This window comes from Euprymna scolopes, chromosome 45 (assembly GCF_053919585.1).
Source record: "Euprymna scolopes isolate OS-2025 chromosome 45, ASM5391958v1, whole genome shotgun sequence".
NCBI classification, from domain to species: domain Eukaryota; kingdom Metazoa; phylum Mollusca; class Cephalopoda; order Sepiida; family Sepiolidae; genus Euprymna; species Euprymna scolopes.
In genome coordinates, this window is record NC_136526.1 from 62688362 (window position 1) to 62709003 (window position 20642).

The 20642-nt window shown below is 33.1% G+C and overlaps 1 protein-coding gene across 2 annotated transcripts; it reads right to left on the reverse strand.

Annotated features, from left to right (window-relative positions):
* Positions 1–129: 129 nt before the first annotated feature.
* On the reverse strand, positions 130–20032 carry LOC145269836 (uncharacterized). Of its 2 annotated transcripts, XR_013865264.1 has the most exons (3): positions 19928–20032; positions 2708–5405; positions 130–1860 (listed from the first exon to the last, which is right to left on the reverse strand). XR_013865264.1 is itself a non-coding variant. In XM_080125554.1 (2 exons), exon 2 carries the CDS (start codon positions 4400–4402, stop codon positions 3248–3250), a length of 1155 nt encoding a protein of 384 aa, XP_079981680.1. In that variant the 5' UTR covers positions 4403–5405; positions 19928–20032; the 3' UTR covers positions 130–3247. The 2 variants fall into 2 exon arrangements, 1 of the variants encoding a protein (XP_079981680.1); XM_080125554.1 differs by having other exon boundaries at positions 130–5405.
* Positions 20033–20642: the final 610 nt, after the last annotated feature.

Below are 20642 nucleotides of genomic sequence, written 5' to 3' on the forward strand. Positions count from 1 at the left end.
ACACACCCATGAAAGTTCCGCCGATTTCGATAAGATATTTATTCACATCATCATTTTATGAAATTGCTTTTGCACTTGTTAGCAAAACTGACCTTTATCATGTTTGTAAAAATAAATACAAGATGCTGGTTAAGAATTTAATACTTTTATTCCAACAGAAAAGTTAGAAAAGATGATCAACTATTCAAGCATCTCCCTTCTTTTTAATTTTTTTTTCTTATCTGCAATTTTTCTTTTGTAATTTTGAAATAAAATAATGCAATTAGAAACATCAACGCTCTGATCCCCCGTCTGGCATTAATTGAAAAATGAATGGCTCTCGTCTTGGGGAGGCTCCACGTTTTGACAAGCTGCTGGGTCTGACCTTTACTCCTGAGATCTGAGGTGGAACACATGCATCAAATCCATTGCCAAGGCTGCTGGAAAAATAGTGGGATCCTTCTACTGCTCTAGTAGATATCTTACTGCAGACGCAATCCTCTACTTGTATACGTCCAAGGATGGAGTACCACATTTGGGCAGGAGCTGCTAGAAGCAGCTTATCCTGCCTTGACACAGTACAAAATAGACTTCATAGCCTAATGGGAGATGTCTTTTTCTCTTCCATGCAACCTCTTTCACACAGAAGAAATGTTGTGAGGATGTCCCTGCTTTATCATAAAAAAATTTATTTTAATGCATCTATGAAATGATCACCTATTCGAACATCTCTCTTAATTTCCTTCTTTTTTTTTTTTAGTTTTTTTCTAATTTTGCTCTAGCTAGGGATGCCAGATATTCACATGCTATCTCATGCTGAGGAAATAGATGATTACTGCTATGAAATGATTGACTATTCAAACATGTGTTCATGTAAGCTTTTACAGTCTGAATTTCAGAAATTCATTATAGCGTGTAAGGTAAAGCCCTATAGTTATACACGAGTGATTTTCCTCAATTTTAGAAATCTCAAACAATTATTCTGTGAAAATGCTAAATCATATTTCTAAATCATTTTCTAATATCTTTTTTATGAGCATAAAGATAAAAAATCCTTCCACATGCCAGACAATTACTTGCTAATTAGAGACTTTGATCACGTGCTCTCTGTGTGCTCACATATAACGTTTTTTTTTTGTTTTTTTTACACAGTGATCACCACTTATCAAGACCCGGAAGCTACTCAAGGATAAGGGTTATTGCAAGTACATTACGTTAGTGTGGAGATTTGATGAAGTGTTTACTTAAGGGGGCGGTTCATTAGGAATTTGTTAACATTGGACTTGAAGACATCTAAGTTGTAGTCCGGTGGGAAGCAGGCAGACGGAACAGAGTTCCACAGGCGTGCAGTTCTAAGAAAGAAGCTTTGTTCATGGAATCCGCGTTTTGATTTAGGCACAGATATAGAGTGGGGGAAATTTTTCACAGTGGATTCAGCTAGACAGGTGTTTTTCGTGAAAGATTGGCGAGGGGGGACCAGAGATTGGAGTTCAAATGAGCACCTGCCATGGAAATAACGATAAAACAAGGATAGGCTCACAATGTCTCTTCTGTGGGAGAGAGGTTGCAGGGTAGAGAAAAGTCACAATCCTTTGCGAATACTGAAGCACACACTACAGGTGTTATACGAGAGTAGGATTCTTCAATTGGGTGTTTATATAAATCGCAAAATCAAAAATAATGTTTCAAGAATTGTTTGAAATTATTAAGCCACAAGCGTCAGGAGAATCTGTTAATTCTACCGTACATGTTTGCAAGTTTTGAAATAAATATGAATCAGGCTTCTCATTTCAGTCGTTTTATTCAATTAGGCTTTTATATAAATCTCAAATAACGATTCTAAATTATTTTTTTTAATTTAGTAAAAACATTTTCTAATTTCTTTTTTCATTAGCATGCCAGGTATTTGCTTACTATTTACTTACTATTTAGAGGCTTTGACCAAGTGCTCTTTTCAGGGTTTTGTTATAATTCCCTTAAATGCCATCCAGTGTGTTCACATATAACGTTTTAAGTCACAAGTTTTGTATGCTGAGGCCTTTATATAAATCTCAAAAGCAAATTTTTTTCCAAGAATTGTTTGGAATGGTAAATGGCCTTTTAAACTAAGTCAATGAGAATGCAGCACCACAAGAATGAGGTTTTCTTTTTCATTTTCCTTATCATTTTGTTCAAGCTGGGGATGGGGCATCTGACTAGTATTTCATATATTGTTATTTTTCTTTAATTGAGCCTTTATACAAGTCTTAAAATCAAAAAGCTTTTTTGTTTGGAATGGCCACAATCTTCAGAATTTGTCGCACCACACGTATCAGTGCAATCTAATGTGTATATGAATCCTTCCAAATGCCAAACAATTACTTGCTATTTAGACGCTTTGAACAAGTGCTCTTTGAGGATTTTTTGTCATTCCCTTGAATGCAATCAAGTTCATATATAAGTTGTAAGTCACAATTCTTTGAGAATACCAAAGCACACAGTAGTTTTCTTCAATTATATAAATCTCAAAATCAATAATTATTTTCAAGAATTGTTTGGAATCTTATATACTCCAACCAAGAAATCTTCTCAAGCTTTAAGTGCAATTGTTTGAATCTCTCTTGAACTTGGTTCACAGGGTATATTTGCCAAATAGGTTTTTAAAATCTTTTTCAGTCACTTCAATAATTATTGGAATAATGAAGAAAGGTATCCTCATGCAATGCTTGTCCTGACAAACCTCTGTAACTTTTTCAAAGAGAATTGTTTGAGATGACTATGCACCAATTTTCAGGAGAATTTGTCAATTGTAAAGTACATATTTGCAAGTCTGGACACAAATACGAATAAGACTCCTTTTTTTTTTAAATTTTCTTCCTTTGAAGAGTGTAACGTTGGGTATTGGGAAGCCAAACCAGCTGCCAATATTGCCCTGCTTTTTATTGAAACCAACCGAGAGCTCTTTTTAGTATCCTCACCGTTCCCTTGAGTGCAATTGTCTGGATCTCTTTTGCACTTGGTTCACCAGGAAATGCGCGATCTCATGTCTTTTTAAACTCGTTTTAATTGTAAATGCTGAATAGCACACTTCACAAGAATATGGTTTCTCTTTTCTACTGTGCGTCTGCAAGTAGACTTTTAAACAAGAGAATGCTGCACCACACACTTCACAAGAATAAGGTTCTTCTCTCTTCCACTGTGTCATTACATGAGGCTTTTTTCAAGAATTGTTGTTGTATGAGAGTTATTTTCTTCAAATTATATAAGTCTTAAAGTATAAAAAAAATTTTCAAGAATTGTTTGGGATAGCTAAGCCACAATCTTCGGGAGAATTTGTTGATTGTAAAGTACATGCTTGCAAGTCTTCAAACAAATATGAATAAGACTCCTTCATAATGTGCGATCTCATATGTCTTTCTAAACTCGAATTTGTTGTAAACGATGAATGGCAAACTTCACAAGAATAAGGTTTCTCTTTTCCGCTGTGCGTCTGCAAGTGGACTTTTAAACTTGAACTCCAAGAGAATGCTGCACCACACACTTCACAAGAATATGGTTTCTCTCCTGTGTGTGTTCGCATGTGATGTTTTAGGTCATAATTGCGCGAGAACACCGAAGAGCACACGCTGCACGAATGCTTCTCTCCCGTGTGAGTTCTCATATGCAGCTTTAAATGGTGGTTCATAGAAAACGATGCAAAACAGACCTCGCAAGAGAATGGCTTCTCCCCAGTGTGTCTGCGGATGTGAGCCTGCAGCTGTGAGTTTGCAGCAAATGCAGAACCGCATTCTTTGCAAACATGACGTTTCTCTCCGCTGTGTTTCCTTGTGTGGTGCTTCAGATGAGAAATCGTTGAAAATGCACATCCGCACTCTCCGCACAGGTGAGGCTTTTCCCCGGTGTGTTTGCGGATATGCAGTTTTAAATCGTAGTTCCTTGAAAATGAAGAACCGCACTCTTCACAAGAATATGGTTTCTCGCGAGAGTGTGTCCGAATGTGCGCTTTCAGATACGAGTTGACTGCGAACGATGACCCACACACGTTGCAAGAAAATGGTTTTTCCGTGGAGTGTGTCCGTTTGTGGACGCGCAGATATGAGTTTGTCGAAAATGACAGTCGGCATACGTCACAGGAATAAGGTTTCTCACCAGAATGCGTTCGCAGGTGCGACTTCAGGTGATGCTTCATTGAGAAGACAGACCCACACACATCGCAGTAGTACCGCTTCTCACCTGTGTGCATTCGCAGGTGTTTGGCCAGATTTGAGTTCATTGAAAACGACGACCCGCAAACATGACACGTGTAAGGACGCTCGCCAGAGTGTGTTCTCATGTGGATCTTTAAGTATGAATTCGTTGAAAATGACGAACCGCACACACCACAAGAATATGGCTTTGATCCAGCGCGAGTTGCGCGCTTTTTTGATTTGGATTTGGAATTCATTGGCAAAAAAAAAAAAGTTTCCTCTCCAAATTGATATGTATCCTTAAGTCATAAAATTATTAAGTTTAACATTTCTTTCCTGTGAGAAAGTATACTCTTAAATAATAAATTCAGTCATTTCTCCAATATACATTTGCATATTTCTTGATAAATTATAATTATTACTTTTAAACATTGTTCTTGACTTTAGAAGGAAAAGTTTATCTCAGTACATATTCATTTAATAAAAAATAGCAATAAGATTTTTAAAATGCTAAATAAGTTTCCTCTCCAGGTTGATACGTTTCCTTAAGTCATTAAAAACATTATAGTTATAAACTTTAGCATTTCTTTCTACGTGGTTTCTCCAATATACATCTACATATTTCTAGATAAATATTGTTCCAATATATATTCATGTATTTAAAATAAATTACAAATTATATTCTTGAATAATAAACGGAGTTGTTTCTCCAATATACATTTGCATATTTCTATATATTGTTTCAATATATATTCATGTATTTAAAATAAATTACAAATCATATTCTCAAATAATAAACAGAGTTGTTTCTCCAATATACATTTGCATATTTCTATATATTGTTCCAATATATATTCATGTATTTAAAATAAATTACAAATCATATTCTCAAATACATTTGCATATTTTTAAATATTGTCCAAGAAAAGTTTATCTCCAATACGTATTCATTTCAGCAAAAATAATTTACAAATCTTCTTTCAAAAATGTATCGCTTAGTCGTTAAACTATCAAGTTGTAAAATTTTAACATTTCTTTCTGATGCGATTTCTCCAATGTACATCTGCATATTTCTAGATCAATGTGGTTTACCATTAAATATTTTTCAAGATTTTAGATTTTTCCCAGAAAATAAGTATATCTAGCATTATTCCTGGTTTTTGAAGTGAATATTGTTCCAGGCTTTAGAAGAAAAAATTTTATCTTTTAATCAATTTAAAATGGTTTGTGAACTTGATGTTTCTCCACTGCAATCGTTATCTGTGAATAAAGAAAAAATATTATCAAACACACAATTTAAAAACGTATTCAATATCTATATATTAAAAAAAAAACAGTGTTTGCAGATGTGTAGTTTTAAATCTTAATTCCTTGAAAATGACAAACCAAACATAATTTCAGATAAATCTAATTTATAAAACTATGTCTGTCTGTCTGTCTTCATATTTTCAAACTATCTCTTCTGAAACTAAAAGTCACAGAGCGGCGCTAGGGGCCTCAAATGGTTGGATTTTTTATGGACAAACACACACACACACACGAGTCAAAATTGAAAAACTCGTTATATATTTGGTACATTCATCTTAGTTTATTTTTAATCAGTTCTTTTAATTCTTAGTCAGTTCATATGCATGTCACGTCACCAGCTTTGAATGCTAGTTTTGCTTTTGGTTTCAATTCTAGCTGATGGCACCCAAACACTTTTTTTTGTACTTTTGAAATCACAACTACAATGATATATATGAAACTGGACAAATTAAAATATCATATTTAAGCATGTTTTATAACCGAGCAAAGCCGGGCGCCCCCACCCCCTGCTAGTTTTGTTTAAATACATACTCATCAATTCAAATAGATTAAAAACCTCAGCACACTAAGCCTTGCCTTTAGAATGATTTTGCAAGTATATTAATAATGAATTGTGTCATGCATATTTCTTGATGATTAACAATTTCTTTTAAATATTGTTTCAGACTTTAGAAGAAAGTTTATCTCCAATACGTGTTCATTTATTTAAAAACTAGCGGCAGAGGTGGGGGTGGGGCTAGCTTTGCCCAGTCATAAAATACGCTTAAATGTGATATTTTAATTTGTATATATTATTATAAAGTCGTAATTTCAAAAGCAAAAAAAAAGTATTTAGGTGCCATCAGCTAGAATTGAAACCGAAACTCTAGCATTCAAAGCTGGTGACATTATCACTGTACCAATGTGACACGCATATGAACTGATTAAAAATTAAAAATAAACTAAGATGAATGTACAAAATGTTTGACAATTTTTTTGACCCCTTAAACAGCTAAAGATTCATAAAAGAACGGTCTGTAAAAATTCCAATCACTTGAGGCCCCTTGCGCTACTCTGTAACTTTTAGTTTCGGAGGAGATAGAATTTAAAACAGACAGACAGACAGACATATAGCCTTTAATACATTAGATAATTTACAAATCTTCTAGCAATAAGGTTTTCAAAAAAACTGATATGTATTCTTAGACTGTTGAAATAATGATAACTTGAGCATATCTTTCCTGTGTGGTTCTCCAATATGCATCCACATATTTCTTGATAAATTACGATTCGTTTTAAATAGAAGAAAAAGTTTTCCTCCAATATGTATCCATTTATTCAACAATAATTTCCTAGCAAATCTCCTAGTAAAAAGGCTTTCAGAAATGCTAAATTAGTTTCCTCTCCAGACTTATCTTCTGTGGTTTCTCTAATATACATCAACATACGCCTATTGTTCAAATATGTATTCATTTAACTTTAGAACTTCCTTTATTCGTGAACAAAAACCAAAAAATTTCAAAAATAAGAAACAAGTGAAAATTTAAAAAAAAAAGAAGCAAAGTTTGATTTCTTGTTTTGCTTCTATATTTCGCTCTACTATGTTAGAAAACTTCTCAAACCTGCTAGTATCTCTATAAATACACCACACGCTCGTGTATGAAGTATAATTTCCATGTTTAGGAAAGAGTCTATCAGGCATGTGTAGACAGTGTGATGGTATATTTAAGTGAAACTTGGTCGAGGACATATGTTGCAAGGAGAAATATAAGCATAATACGATGTATATGTATTGTGAGCCTTCAAAACAGACTCATGCAGACCAGGAAACTTTGTTGGTATAATCACATTGAATGAATGAGAATTTAAATGTAGAACAGTTAAACTAGCAAGGCCAGATGGCAGGAGAAGGTTGTGTAAATATGGGGGGAGGGGCGTGATATGGATGGATTAGAGAAAGAGGTATAAAGATCTGTAAAGAGATAGGTTAGTTGGTTGGTTGTTTTTGTTTTACAGCATATCAACCCTTTTCAGATTATTTAATGCCAAATCCAAAGATTTTGAAGAAAGATTTTTTAATAGAATATATTTGTTGTTTTCAAGCCGATTTCTATTTAACCCATAGTTGGGACCCTAACAGGTACTACCATTCCGGGTCAGAGTGACCTGGGAGCAATGGCAATTAAAGGGTGGCTCCACACTCCCCAAAGCCCGCAAGCTGGGGCCTCACCATTGGATATAGTTTAAAGTCATATCCAGGACCAAGATAGGTTAGTTTGAAGTCAATTTATAAAAGTTGAACAATGGATATTAAACTGAATATGGTGATAATTTGCATTATTAAAGTATAAAGAAAAAAAATATGACTAGTGACATCAGAAATGCAAATGTAAGCAAAATTTCTAAAAGCTAGAAAGTTTGATCATTAATCTACTATAACTATTTAAACAAGTAAGGACTTATTTAGGATGGTTATCGCACATATTAATTGCTTTATTATATATATTGGAATAAGTCTTTATTTTTATACACAAGACGTAAGAGAGTGTGCAAAGCGGACAAAAGAGAGAAGAGTTAAAGGCAAAAAAGGTAGAAGAATAGTGGGAGGAAACTTAAGGAAAGAAAGAGAGAGAGTGGTAGGATAAACAGTGTATTAAGATAAAGAAAGTAATTATTTCAAACATGCATTTAAAGTAATTATTTCAAACATGCATTTAAAAAATGAAGCAATTAGAAATAGTATTTATTAATTACAATTATTTAAATATGTTTAAAAAGGGGAAGTACTTAGAAATAAATATTTACATTCAATGATAAAGAAATAATATATCATTAATTATTATATTATAATAATAGAAATAAATTAATATTTATCTTCATTTACAAAAGCAATTTATTATATATATTGAAATAAAATAATACAATAAAAATAAATATTATCTTCACTGAGAAAAGTATTTCATTTGAAATATTCTAAAATAAAATAATGCAATTAAAAATAAAAATATGTTTTAACTGATAAATTTATACGAGTGTTTTTCATGAAATTCAAACGAAGGGAGCCATAGATTTAAGCTCAGACGAACATTTGCCATGAAAATAACGATAAGGCAGAGGCGGGCTCGCGATATATCTTCTGTGGAAAAGTAGTTGCAGAGAAGAGAAAAGGGCCTCCTCCACTAGGCTACGAAGTTTATTTTGAACACTGTCAAGCCAGGATAAGCTGCTTCTAGCAACTCCTAGTTATATGTGGCAACAGTACTCCATTTTGGACGTACTTGGTTCTTCTACAGGTAGAGAAGTGCATAAGCGGTGAGATATCTAGTGGAGCGGATGAATGATCCCAACATTTTTCCAGGAGGAAAACAGGGAGAAACTACTACCACAATTACCACTACTGCTACAAACAGATTTAATTCGCATGGAAAGAAAATAGTCATGTTATATAACGACAATATATAATTACTGTTTTTATATGAAAAGAAAATAGTCACGTTATATAACGACAATATATAATTACTGTTTTTATATGAAAAGAAAATAGTCACGTTATATAACGACAATATATAATTACTGTTTTTATATGAAAAGAAAACAGTCACGTTATATAATGACAATATATAATTACTGTTTTTATATGAAAAGAAAATAGTCACGTTATATAACGACAATATATAATTACTGTTTTTATATGAAAAGAAAATACTGTCGTTATATAACGACAATATATAATTACTGTTTTTATATGAAAAGAAAATAGTCAGGTTATATAACGACAATATATAATTACTGTTTTTATATGAAAAGAAAATACTGTCGTTATATAACAACAATATATAATTACTGTTTTTATATGAAAAGAAAATACTGTCGTTATATAACGACAATATATATATATATATATAATTACTGTTTTTATATAAATAAAATAAAGCAATAAATAATATTTATCTTATTTTAAAAAGTAATTTCTTTTGAATATGCGTTTTGAAATAACAATACAATTAGTAAGAAATAAGCAATTACAATTAATATTTATCTTATTTTAAAAAGTAATTTCTTTTGAATATGCGTTTTGAAATAACAATACAATTAGTAAGAAATAAGCAATTACAATTAATATTTATCTTATTTTAAAAAGTAATTTCTTTTGAATATGCGTTTTGAAATAACAATACAATTAGTAAGAAATAAGCAATTACAATTAATATTTATCTTATTTTAAAAAGTAATTTCTTTTGAATATGCGTTTTGAAATAACAATACAATTAGTAAGAAATAAGCAATTACAATTAATATTTATCTTATTTTAAAAAGTAATTTCTTTTGAATATGCGTTTTGAAATAACAATACAATTAGTAAGAAATAAGCAATTACAATTAATATTTATCTTATTTTAAAAAGTAATTTCTTTTGAATATGCGTTTTGAAATAACAACACAATTAGTAAGAAATAAGCAATTACAATTAATATTTATCTTATTTTAAAAAGTAATTTCTTTTGAATATGCGTTTTGAAATAACAATACAATTAGTAAGAAATAAGCAATTACAATTAATATTTATCTTATTTTAAAAAGTAATTTCTTTTGAATATGCGTTTTGAAATAACAATACAATTAGTAAGAAATAAGCAATTACAATTAATATTTATCTTATTTTAAAAAGTAATTTCTTTTGAATATGCGTTTTGAAATAACAATACAATTAGTAAGAAATAAGCAATTACAATTAATATTTATCTTATTTTAAAAAGTAATTTCTTTTGAATATGCGTTTTGAAATAACAATACAATTAGTAAGAAATAAGCAATTACAATTAATATTTATCTTATTTTAAAAAGTAATTTCTTTTGAATATGCGTTTTGAAATAACAATACAATCAGTAAGAAATAAGCAATTACAATTAATATTTATCTTCACTTAGAAAATTTTTATCTCTATATAAATAAAATGAACTCATTTTTTCCCCGTGGGATTTTGACCTTAATAGGATTAAAAATCAAGATATTTCATGCAAATACATTATGCACAAACGGCAGAACAATATCTGAGGTTTGTTATAGGCTTATTAGTTCTCAAATTCCTCAATAATCTTAGATTTCTATACTTTTTCTGCTGAGAAGTCACGGCCAAAATCGGTTAAGATCAATGGAAGTGGTAAAATATTTTCTCTCTTAAAAATTCCTCCTCCCCCTGCCACCACTTAACACCGTTTGGAGATCGTTCACAAGGAACAGTTGAGAGGAGAACACTGGTTTGGCTTCGTAGTTCTTTCATTTGAAGTTATTTAAAATCACTGAACTAAGCTGCAGTGCTCTGTGGCGTAGTGGTTAGGGTGCTGGACAATTCACATTATATTTTCACGTTCGCGCCGACCTACCATAGTGTTTTTTTTTTTTTCCCCTAAACAACTGGAATGGACTTTTCTTGGTGGCCGAACTGTTAATGTTGCAGATGTTTTTTGTTTTTTTTTCACACTTTATTTTCCTACTTTTACTCATGACTCCGGGTTTGATCCTTCCTACTTACCTACCATAACATTTTTTAAAACTCCCCCCCCCGTCCCGGAAACAAACACTCGGGCAACGCCGGGTGCCCCCGCTAGTTTTAAATATTTTAAAATAATGAACTTGGAAATAAGATTGAAATAGGTCATTATTTTCAAGCAATTTTTCTTTTACAATGTTATAAAAGAAAAGGAAGCAACTGTAATTAATATTTATCTTTATTGAGAAATTTTATTTTTAATTTGTTTTCAAATGAAATAATCTATCTATATATATAAAAGCAAAATGTGTGTGTATGTATGTTTGCTTTTTGTGTACGTCTGCAAAAGGCTTTTTTCGCCATGATTCTTGGTCAGCTTGCTCCTTCTTAACACTTTTTATATCGCGCCTGAATCATAACAACTACGACTTGACAACAGGGGTCACGTGTGTATTTAATTTGCCCGACTTTTACCAGCTCGCCACGTTTTCGAAAAGTGAATGATCTGGCTTGCAGTGCAAAACTAGGTCAGACATCACGCCACTTCCTCGCACTTGATTATGCTGCTTTATAAACCTTCATATGACGCCGTTATCAGTTCCTCTCTCCTTGTGGCCAAGATGGTTAGGTGTCTGGCTTTTTTCCCTTTCGTTTCCACTTTCGCATCAAGGCTTCGGGGTTCAATCCTACTTTCCTACTAAAACTTTTTTTTCCTTTTACACCTCCAAACACCCGGCCAACGGTTTTTCTTTTTTGTTTTTAACACAGACATCTCCAAATACCCGGGCAACACCGGGTATCCCCGCTAGTCTATAAATATAAAAGCAAAAATGTGTGTGTGTATGTATGTATGGACGTATGTTCACTTTTTGCGTATGTCCGCGAAAGGCTTTTTTTCCAGGCTTTCTGGGTAGGCTCGCTCATACTTAAAACTTTTTATATCACGTCTAAATCATAACTACGACTTAACAATGGGGGTAACGTGTATTTTATTAGCCCGAATTTTATCAGCTCACCGCGTCTTCGAAAAGCGAAAGCGAATAATCTAGCTTGCAGCACAAAAATAGGTCAGACACCACGCCACTTCCTCCCACCTGTTTATTTCACTTCATAAACCTTCATATAATGCCCTCATCATTTCCCTTGTGACCGAGATGGTTACGTGACTGACTTTTTCCCCTTTCGTTTCCACTTTCGCGTCAAGGCTTCAGGGTTCAATCCTACTTTTTTACTAAAACTTTTTTTTCTTTTAACGTTTTTTTTTTTCTTTTTTACACACACACCTCCAAACACCACACTAGCGGGGGTACCTGGCGTTGCCCGGGTGTTTGTAGGTGTCTGTGGTGTTAAATAAAAAAGAACCCACGGGGGGAGGGGTAGGATCGAACTCGAAGCCCTGAGGCGAAGTTTGAAAATAAAATCGACCAGCCAGAATGAGTTAGTGAAAGATGTTTGAATTTATTTAAGAACCAAATTGACAGGACAGCACCCGAAAGTCGTTGAGCGTTACGACGACAACGTAGGTTTGTTTGTTATAAGAGAAGTAAAAAAAGAAAACGTTTTAATTAAGTGTGGGGGGGGGTAATCAAAACATCGAAAAAAAAAACACAAAACAACTACCGTAAGGCAAAGGAATGATGAAAACAAAAAAATGAACACGTCTAAAATGGCTTAATTAAGCCTGTTTCGATATTAAAATTTAAAAAATCAGTAGGTACCAGGGTGTTTTTGGGTGTGTGGTCGGGGATGGATAAGGATAAGCGAAGTAAAAAAAAACAAAAAAAATGAACGTTACGTGAAAAATGGCTTAAATAACACTGGTTCAATATTTAAATTTAAAAAGAAAAAAGACATCTCACACCATGATTCAAACCCAAAACATTTAGATAACGAACCAATGCGCTAATCGACTGATCTAACGGGACGTACATGAAATTTGTTATGTTTTTCAACTATTTAAAGTAAATCATGTCATGACATCATCTGGGCATGCGTAGAACCACTCGTCGTCATGAGAAGACTGTTTTTGTTGACCCAGTCGAAAATTGTCGATTTCGGGGTGAAAAAAATGAACGTTTTTGGCTAATTTTTCAATATTTTTCGAGCAAAGGATCCCCATCTGGCATCAATCAAAATGGATGGCTCTCATCTAGGGGAGGCCCCATGTTTTGATAAGCTTCTGGGATTGACCTTTACTCCTGATCTGAAATGGAACAAGTACATCAAATCTGTTGCCAAGGTTGCTGGAAAGATGGTGGGAGCCTTCTCTTGCTCTAGTAGATATCTCACTACTGATGCAATTCTCTATCTATATAAAAGCCGAGTACGTCCAAGGATGTAATACTGCTGCCACATCTGGGCAGGAGCTGCTAAAAACAGCCTATCCTGCCTTGACAGAGTACAAAATAGACTTCGGGCTTAGTGGGGTATGCCTTTTTCTCATCCCTGCAACCTCTCTCCTACAGAAGAAATGTTGCGAGCATATCTTTGTTTTATCATTATTAACATGGCAGGTGCTCCGGTGAGCTCCAATCTCTGGTCCCCCCTTGCCAATCTTCCACGATAAACACCCGTCTAGCTAAAACCACTGTCAAAAATTTTCCCCACTCTTTATCTTTACCTAAATCCAAATGTAGATTCCATGAACAAAGCTTTTTTCTTAGAACTACACGTCTGTGGAACTCTCTACCGCTTGTCTGCTTCCCTCCTGATTTCAACATGGATGTCTTCAAGTCCAACATAAACAAATTCCTGATTAACCGCCCCCTAAGTAATGACACTTTATCAAATCTACAATACTAACGAATACTGCAACACTATGCCATTGATTACTGTACACAAAATAACCCTTATCCCCGAGTGGCTTCTGGGCCTTGATAAGTGGTGACCTTCATGTAAAAAAAAAGCACTAAAATAAAATAAATAACTTATTCACGGTTATCTTGTCTTTGGTAATATTTGTTAAATATTTGTTTTTTACCACTTTTTCATTGTGTTGTCTATACTGCATAATGCCATTTTTGTTTTTAAAGGTAGAAACTTCGAAGCTCATTAAAAGTTTTAAAATAACTTCAAAGCTCATTAAAAGTTTTAAAATAACTTCAAAGCTCATTAAAAGTTTTAAAATAACTTCAAAGCTCATTAAAAGTTTTAAAATAACTTCAAAGCTCATTAAAAGTTTTAAAATAACTTCAAAGCTCATTAAAAGTTTTAAAATAACTTCAAAGCTCATTAAAAGTTTTAAAATAACTTCAAAGCTCATTAAAAGTTTTAAAATAACTTCAAAGCTCATTAAAAGTTTTAAAATAACTTCAAAGCTCATTAAAAGTTTTAAAATAACTTCAAAGCTCATTAAAAGTTTTAAAATAACTTCAAAGCTCATTAAAAGTTTTAAAATAACTTCAAAGCTCATTAAAAGTTTTAAAATAACTTCAAAGCTCATTAAAAGTTTTAAAATAACTTCAAAGCTCATTAAATAGGGTATGGCATAAAGGTTTACTTCATAAGATCTCTAGCTATGGTATAGCTGGAAATGTCTTCTCAATTATTAAATCATTTCTTTCTGATAGGTTCATAAGAGTAGTAGTTGGGGGGCAAAAATCAGAAGCTCACAGTATTAATGCTGGTGTCTCTCAGGGGTCCATCCTGGGCCCAACTCTTTTCCTGATCTACATTAATGATCTTCCAAATCACATCCTTACATCATTTGTAGACATTTATGCTGACGACACTACCATTTATGGTAGCACATTTAAGACAGTAAACGACCAAGTTCTCTCCAATTCTCTCTCCTCTGATCTTGAGCACATAGTACAATGGAGAAAGGAGTGGCAGGTTACTTTTAATGCATCTAAAACCAAGCTTCTCTCTTTACATCATCAACATTCTGATCCACATCTGGCATCAATTGAAATGAATGGCTCTCGTCTTCAGGAGGCCTCAAGTTTTGACAAGCTTCTGGGCTTGACCATTACTTCTGATCTTAAATGGAACACGTACATAAAATCTGTTGCCATGGCCACTGGAAAAATGGTGGGATCTTTCTATCGATCCAGTAGATATCTCACTGCTGATGCTATTCTCTTTCTATATAAGAGCCAGGTACGTCCAAGGATGGAATACTGTTGCCACATCTGGGCAGGAGCTGCTAGAAAGGACTTGTCCTGCCTTGATAGAGTTCAAAATAGACTTCGTAGCCTCGTAGGAGATGTCTTTTTCTCTTCCTTGCAACCTCTATCTCACAGAAGAGATGTTGCGAGTTTGTCTCTGATGTATCATTATTTTCATGGAAAGTGTTAGACTGAGCTTCAATCTATGGTCCCCCCTCGCCAAACTTTCACAAGAAACACTCGTCTAGCTGTAAACACTATCAATAATTCCCCCCACTCTTTATCTGTGCCTAAACCTAAACGTAGATTCCATGAACAAAGCTTCTTTCTTAGAACTGCACGCCTGTGGAATTGTCTTCCGTTTTCCTGCTTTCCGGCTTTCTATAATATGATTGTCTTCAAGTCTAACGTAAATAAGTTCTTGATGAGCCGTTCCATATAAGTTATCAAGTTTACCAAATTTTCATTACTAATGATTACTATATTGTCCAATTTCTACTGTACACTCTTTAAGCCTTATCCTTGAGAGGCCTCTTGGCCTTGATAATGTGGTGATGCCTATGTAAAAAAAAAAAAAAGTTTTAAAATAACTTAGAAGTTCATTAAAAGTAACTTCAAAGCTCATTAAAGTTACCGAAATTGATTTTTTCATTAAAAGTTTTAAAATAAAGCTACAATGTTGTATCCTTTAGGGCAACATTTTATCATCCCACCCCATATCATGCTCCTATTTACTTGCCTCCCCACGAGGGCAGAGTTAGACACATGATCAGATTTTAATGTGAGGAAAATCCAGCTCTCCAAAGATGGTTACTCTGTATAGGAACAAAGGTAAAAATTGTCTCAGTCATGAAGGATTTCTCCTCCACCGACCGAAGACAGAAAACGTGAAGTGTAGCATCAGGACAGATACTACACTGTGATCTTGGCCTGAAGGCCACTCTGTATTATGTTTGTAAGGCAAAGAATTAGTTTATCACTGATTTTTGTACTTATGCAGAGAAGGTACCATGCTGAAAAAATTACATTATTCTTAAAACCCATTCTTAACATGGGTAAAGGGAGAATGTTTTGTAACTAATCTGTACTTTCACGTAAAAAATTAATAAACAGAAGATACCATAAAACTTGAAAATACTATTAAAAAATAGCACAGTACCTTTTCTGCATAAGCACCATGATTTTTTTTTTTTGATTAAAATTGCTCAGACTCTGTTTTATGTTTCATGTTGACCCCCTAACAAGGCATGTTGCCACTTGGATGTAAAGGGCTACTATTTGGGACCATGTCTAGTAAGGATTAAGAAGATGTTGGTTGCCTTCGGGCCAAGATCAAAGTGCAGTATCTGTTCTGATGCTACACTTCACCTTTTTTGTCCTCGGTCAGCAGAGGAGAAATCCTTAATGATTGAGGCAATTTTTTATTTTTGTTCCTATCAAGTGCCCCCTTTTTTGGAGAGCTGGATTTTCCCCGCATTAAAAACCGACCTTGTGTCAAACTCTGCCCCTGTGGGAAGGCAAGTAAATAGGAACGTTACATTTGAACTTCTGCATATCAGTACAGTCAGAGAAGCAGGTAGCAGGAAAGGAATTCCAAAGTCTAGCTGTTCGAGAGAATAAACTATTAGAGTAGAAAGCTTTCTGGCATTTAGAGACCTCAAAAATGAACGGGTGTAATTTTGTTGCTTGGCAGACTTGTTGGGGATAAGTAACATTGAAGGGGCACATGTGCAATGAGTTCATCAGAGCACATTTTATTAAAGAGATGAAACACTGCAGTGATGGGCCAGGGGTTGGAGCTTAGTTGACAAAGTGGGGCTTATTAGATTGAAGACTCTCTTTTGGGCCCTATCAAAGAGGTAGGGACTAGTGGTAGATGCACCAGCCTAGATGTAGCAACAGCACTCCATGCATAGGTGAATGGTGACCTTATTGCGGTACGGGATACTCTCAGGTGTGAGTAGTCTTCTAGCTCAATAGAGGAAACCCACCTTCTTTGCAGCAGCCTTCGCAATGTCCTCTATATATTTGTTCCTGCTCATATTGCCCAGGAATGTAAGGCTGAGGAGTTTGAAGGAAGAATTCTTAAGTAGGGTGTTATTTGTCATTGATATCGGTGGTTGGAGAGACGTCTTATGTCAAATTTGTGATTACCTGTGAGTTAGTGATTGGAATATAGTGGGGAAAGTTATCACAGATGTCCAACGTTTTTATTGACCTGTAACGGAAAAGTTGGAGAGAAAGTCTGTTAACAATCACATAAAAGCTATTTGGAAGCTAAACTCATTGTTCTAATAGCGGTAACTCTATTTTACTAAGAATTGTAAGCAAAATACTTGTCGCTATAGATAACAAGTACTGCAGCCATTGAACAAAAATATTCCTTTCTGAGTTATGTCCCCTGCATATAGACTCCTACTGTCTACTTTATAACGTCTAAGAAAAATGTACTTTTACTCAATTTTCCGTAAAAAAATGACTTTTAACTAGAAATAACTTTCTAGTTGAGTGTTTTCGTAATTTTTGGATATATTACTATTTTCGGCATGACAATTAAGTAGGTAATATGGCTTTTGCTTAAAACAACATATTTTTTAAAAATCGATCTATCGGCAACAACTTAAGAAACACTAAAAATGATTTTGTTCAATTACTTTATCTAATATAAGTTTTATAACATTAATGGTACTTATACACTTATTGTACTGCACTGAAATAATATTATTCAGAAAGCCATTTTTAACATGGGGAGGGTGTTTTGTAACAATTCTCTACCTTCACAAGTTCATAAAAAAAAGGGGGAGGTAAATTTTTACCTACTTTCCACATTAACAATCACCTTTAAGATGACTTTGTAGATTTTCAGGTATGCTGAAAACGAATATTGCATTTAAATTTGCTGCAAACAAGTAGTTTTCGGGATATTAAGCAACGCAATTCCTTAAGTTATGACTGGTGCCCATTTTGGTATGCACAAGTGAGCATATTTTTGACACACATGCGTCAAAAATATGTGCACACAAAAACATAAGTAATTGATCATTTTCCAGAAAACTAATGTTTGCAAATTAAAATGTGATGTTTGTTTTCAGTATACCCGAAACCTATAAAAATTGCCATTGTTAAAGCAGAAACTAAGTAAAAGTTTACCAAAAAGATATCGTAAAACTCTAGACTTAACTTGAAAATACTATTTAAAGATAGGGTGCTTGTTCAGTTTTAAATATTTTAAAAATATATCGTTTTAGACAAAAACAATATTACGTATTTAATTGACATGTCGAAAATAGCAATATATCCAAAAATTACGAAATTTCCTCAAGTAGAACGACTGCTATTGTGTTTTTTAGTTAAACTTTTTTTTTAAGTCCATCGACTATTGAAGCCATGGCACAAATAATCTAAAATATTAATTTCAGAGTCATGTCCCCTGTGTGTAGCCTCCTACTGTCTTCTTTATAACGTCTAAGAAAAATGCAATTTTACTATACACAGATTCAAAAAAGTAAAAAAACAAAAATATAACAAATAAATGCTATCAAAAACAAGATAAGTTACTTTTCTATCTAACTGGATAATTTTTTAGTGTTTTTATTTAATGTAACATGTTTATTCGGTTTAAAAATCATGCTGTGTTTATCGGTGTATTTGAAAAAGACAACTGGCGATGAGGTCTCTGCTAGGTGTGTCAGAAATTTTGTGAAAAATATTGAATAATTCCACCTCGTCTTTCCAAGCTTATAACTCCTCAAAAAATGTAATTCAAGCCCTATTTTTTTTTCAACTAAAGGAGCAAGGACCAAGGTTTCATTTAAAAACAAAACAAAAGAAAAAACAAACAATGTGGTTTAAAAAAAGGTTTTAAACTGCGAACTTTACAGGTAAATTTCTAAAAAACACTACTTTTTTTGTTTTAAATTTGAATATATTATTTATTGACCTTTTCTCTTCAATTTGTGATATATAAAACTTTGGTGAGTAAATTAATTATTTACTTTTTGATAGACACTTGAAAATGGGGGGGGGGCGTGAATTTAAAAAAAAAACGTTTGTCTAAAATATTATATTCGGTTTATTGGAAAGAGCATAAAATTTCACATTGACCCTGAAAATATCGTAAAAATAGAATCAACAGAAAAAATTTTGATAGATTTTTAAAGTTTAAAAATTGAAAAATATTGAGTTCGTAAAATTCATTACTGTTTTTAAAAAAATAAAAAAAATATTTCTATCACTTTTAAAACAACTTTAATAGTTTATTTTGGAAGCATAATCCATAAAGAAAATAAACAACCCACTTTTAAAAGAGAAATTACGAGTTTTTTTTTATATTTTATTCGCAGTTTCGTGTTAGGGGAGTCAAAAATTCCTACAAAAATTCTGATACACCTACTCTGCTGATTACGTTAAGTTTGAGAAAATGAATAAACATTTTACATTAAATAAAAACACTAAAAAAAATTATCCAGTTAAGTAGAAAAGTAACTTATCTTGCCTTTGATAATATTTACTTGTTATATATTTGTTTTTTGACAATATTTTCGAATCTATGTGTACAGTAAAACAAACCCGAAATAAATTTCTACTTGATTTTTTGTAATTTTTTTTTAATATATTGTTATTTTCGGCATGACAAGTAAGTACGTAATATAGGTTTTGCTTAAAACAACATATTTTAAAAAATCAATTCGTCGACTGTGCCTTAACAAGTACCTTTAATTTAGCGCGATATGCAAAAAATGCATAAGCACTATTTCTTGTGTTATAAATATGTCGAATTTGTGAAGTTTTTTTAACACAGAAATCGTAGATGTACATGAGAAAGAAAAGGAGATTTGACCTCAGTCGAGTATAATAAGACAAGTTCGTACTTGAAACAGAAACATTTACTTACTAACAACAGTTTACAACAAACACACGCTGATCAGCTTTAAGTGTCGTCGGCCATCTCGGTTCACGCATGCGTAATACGACAAAATAATGTCAAACGTGACGTCATACAAAATGGCCGCGGTTGTGAATGATACTGAGTCAGCTTTTTTTTTTTTATTATTAAAGTTTTTCGAAATTACATTTAAAAAAAAAAAAACAAACAAAACAAAAAAAACACAGCGTTCGAACTAAACCGAACAACTTTATTCATTATTATTTTTTAGTAATCAAGAATTTAAAAAAAAAAAATGTCGATATAGTTTAAAATGTGTTGCTGCTACGAAAATAAATACACTTCACGCTATTTTGTTTCGTTTGTGAGTATTTTATGCCTAACACGAACCGTGCTATCTTTAAAGGTGCTTCTTTAGAATTACGCTTATTTAAAAGGAAAAAAAATACAGAAAAATCTTTATGATGTACGTGCTCTGTGCTCCTCACGGAAAGAAGATGTCATATTCCAAAAATCACGCAATTGATCAAGTAGTATTTTGGCACTTCTGCAGTATGCGGACGGCGGCAATTGTTGGGGGGGGGCGATAACTCCAGTTTCTTCTTGGTCAAATGCTGCGGCAAATGTGTATTTCAGCGGCGTAAATTATTTGACAAACAAAAATTTATAAAAAAATATTTATTTTTATATAAAACACATTATTAGATTCTACGGCTGAAATAGA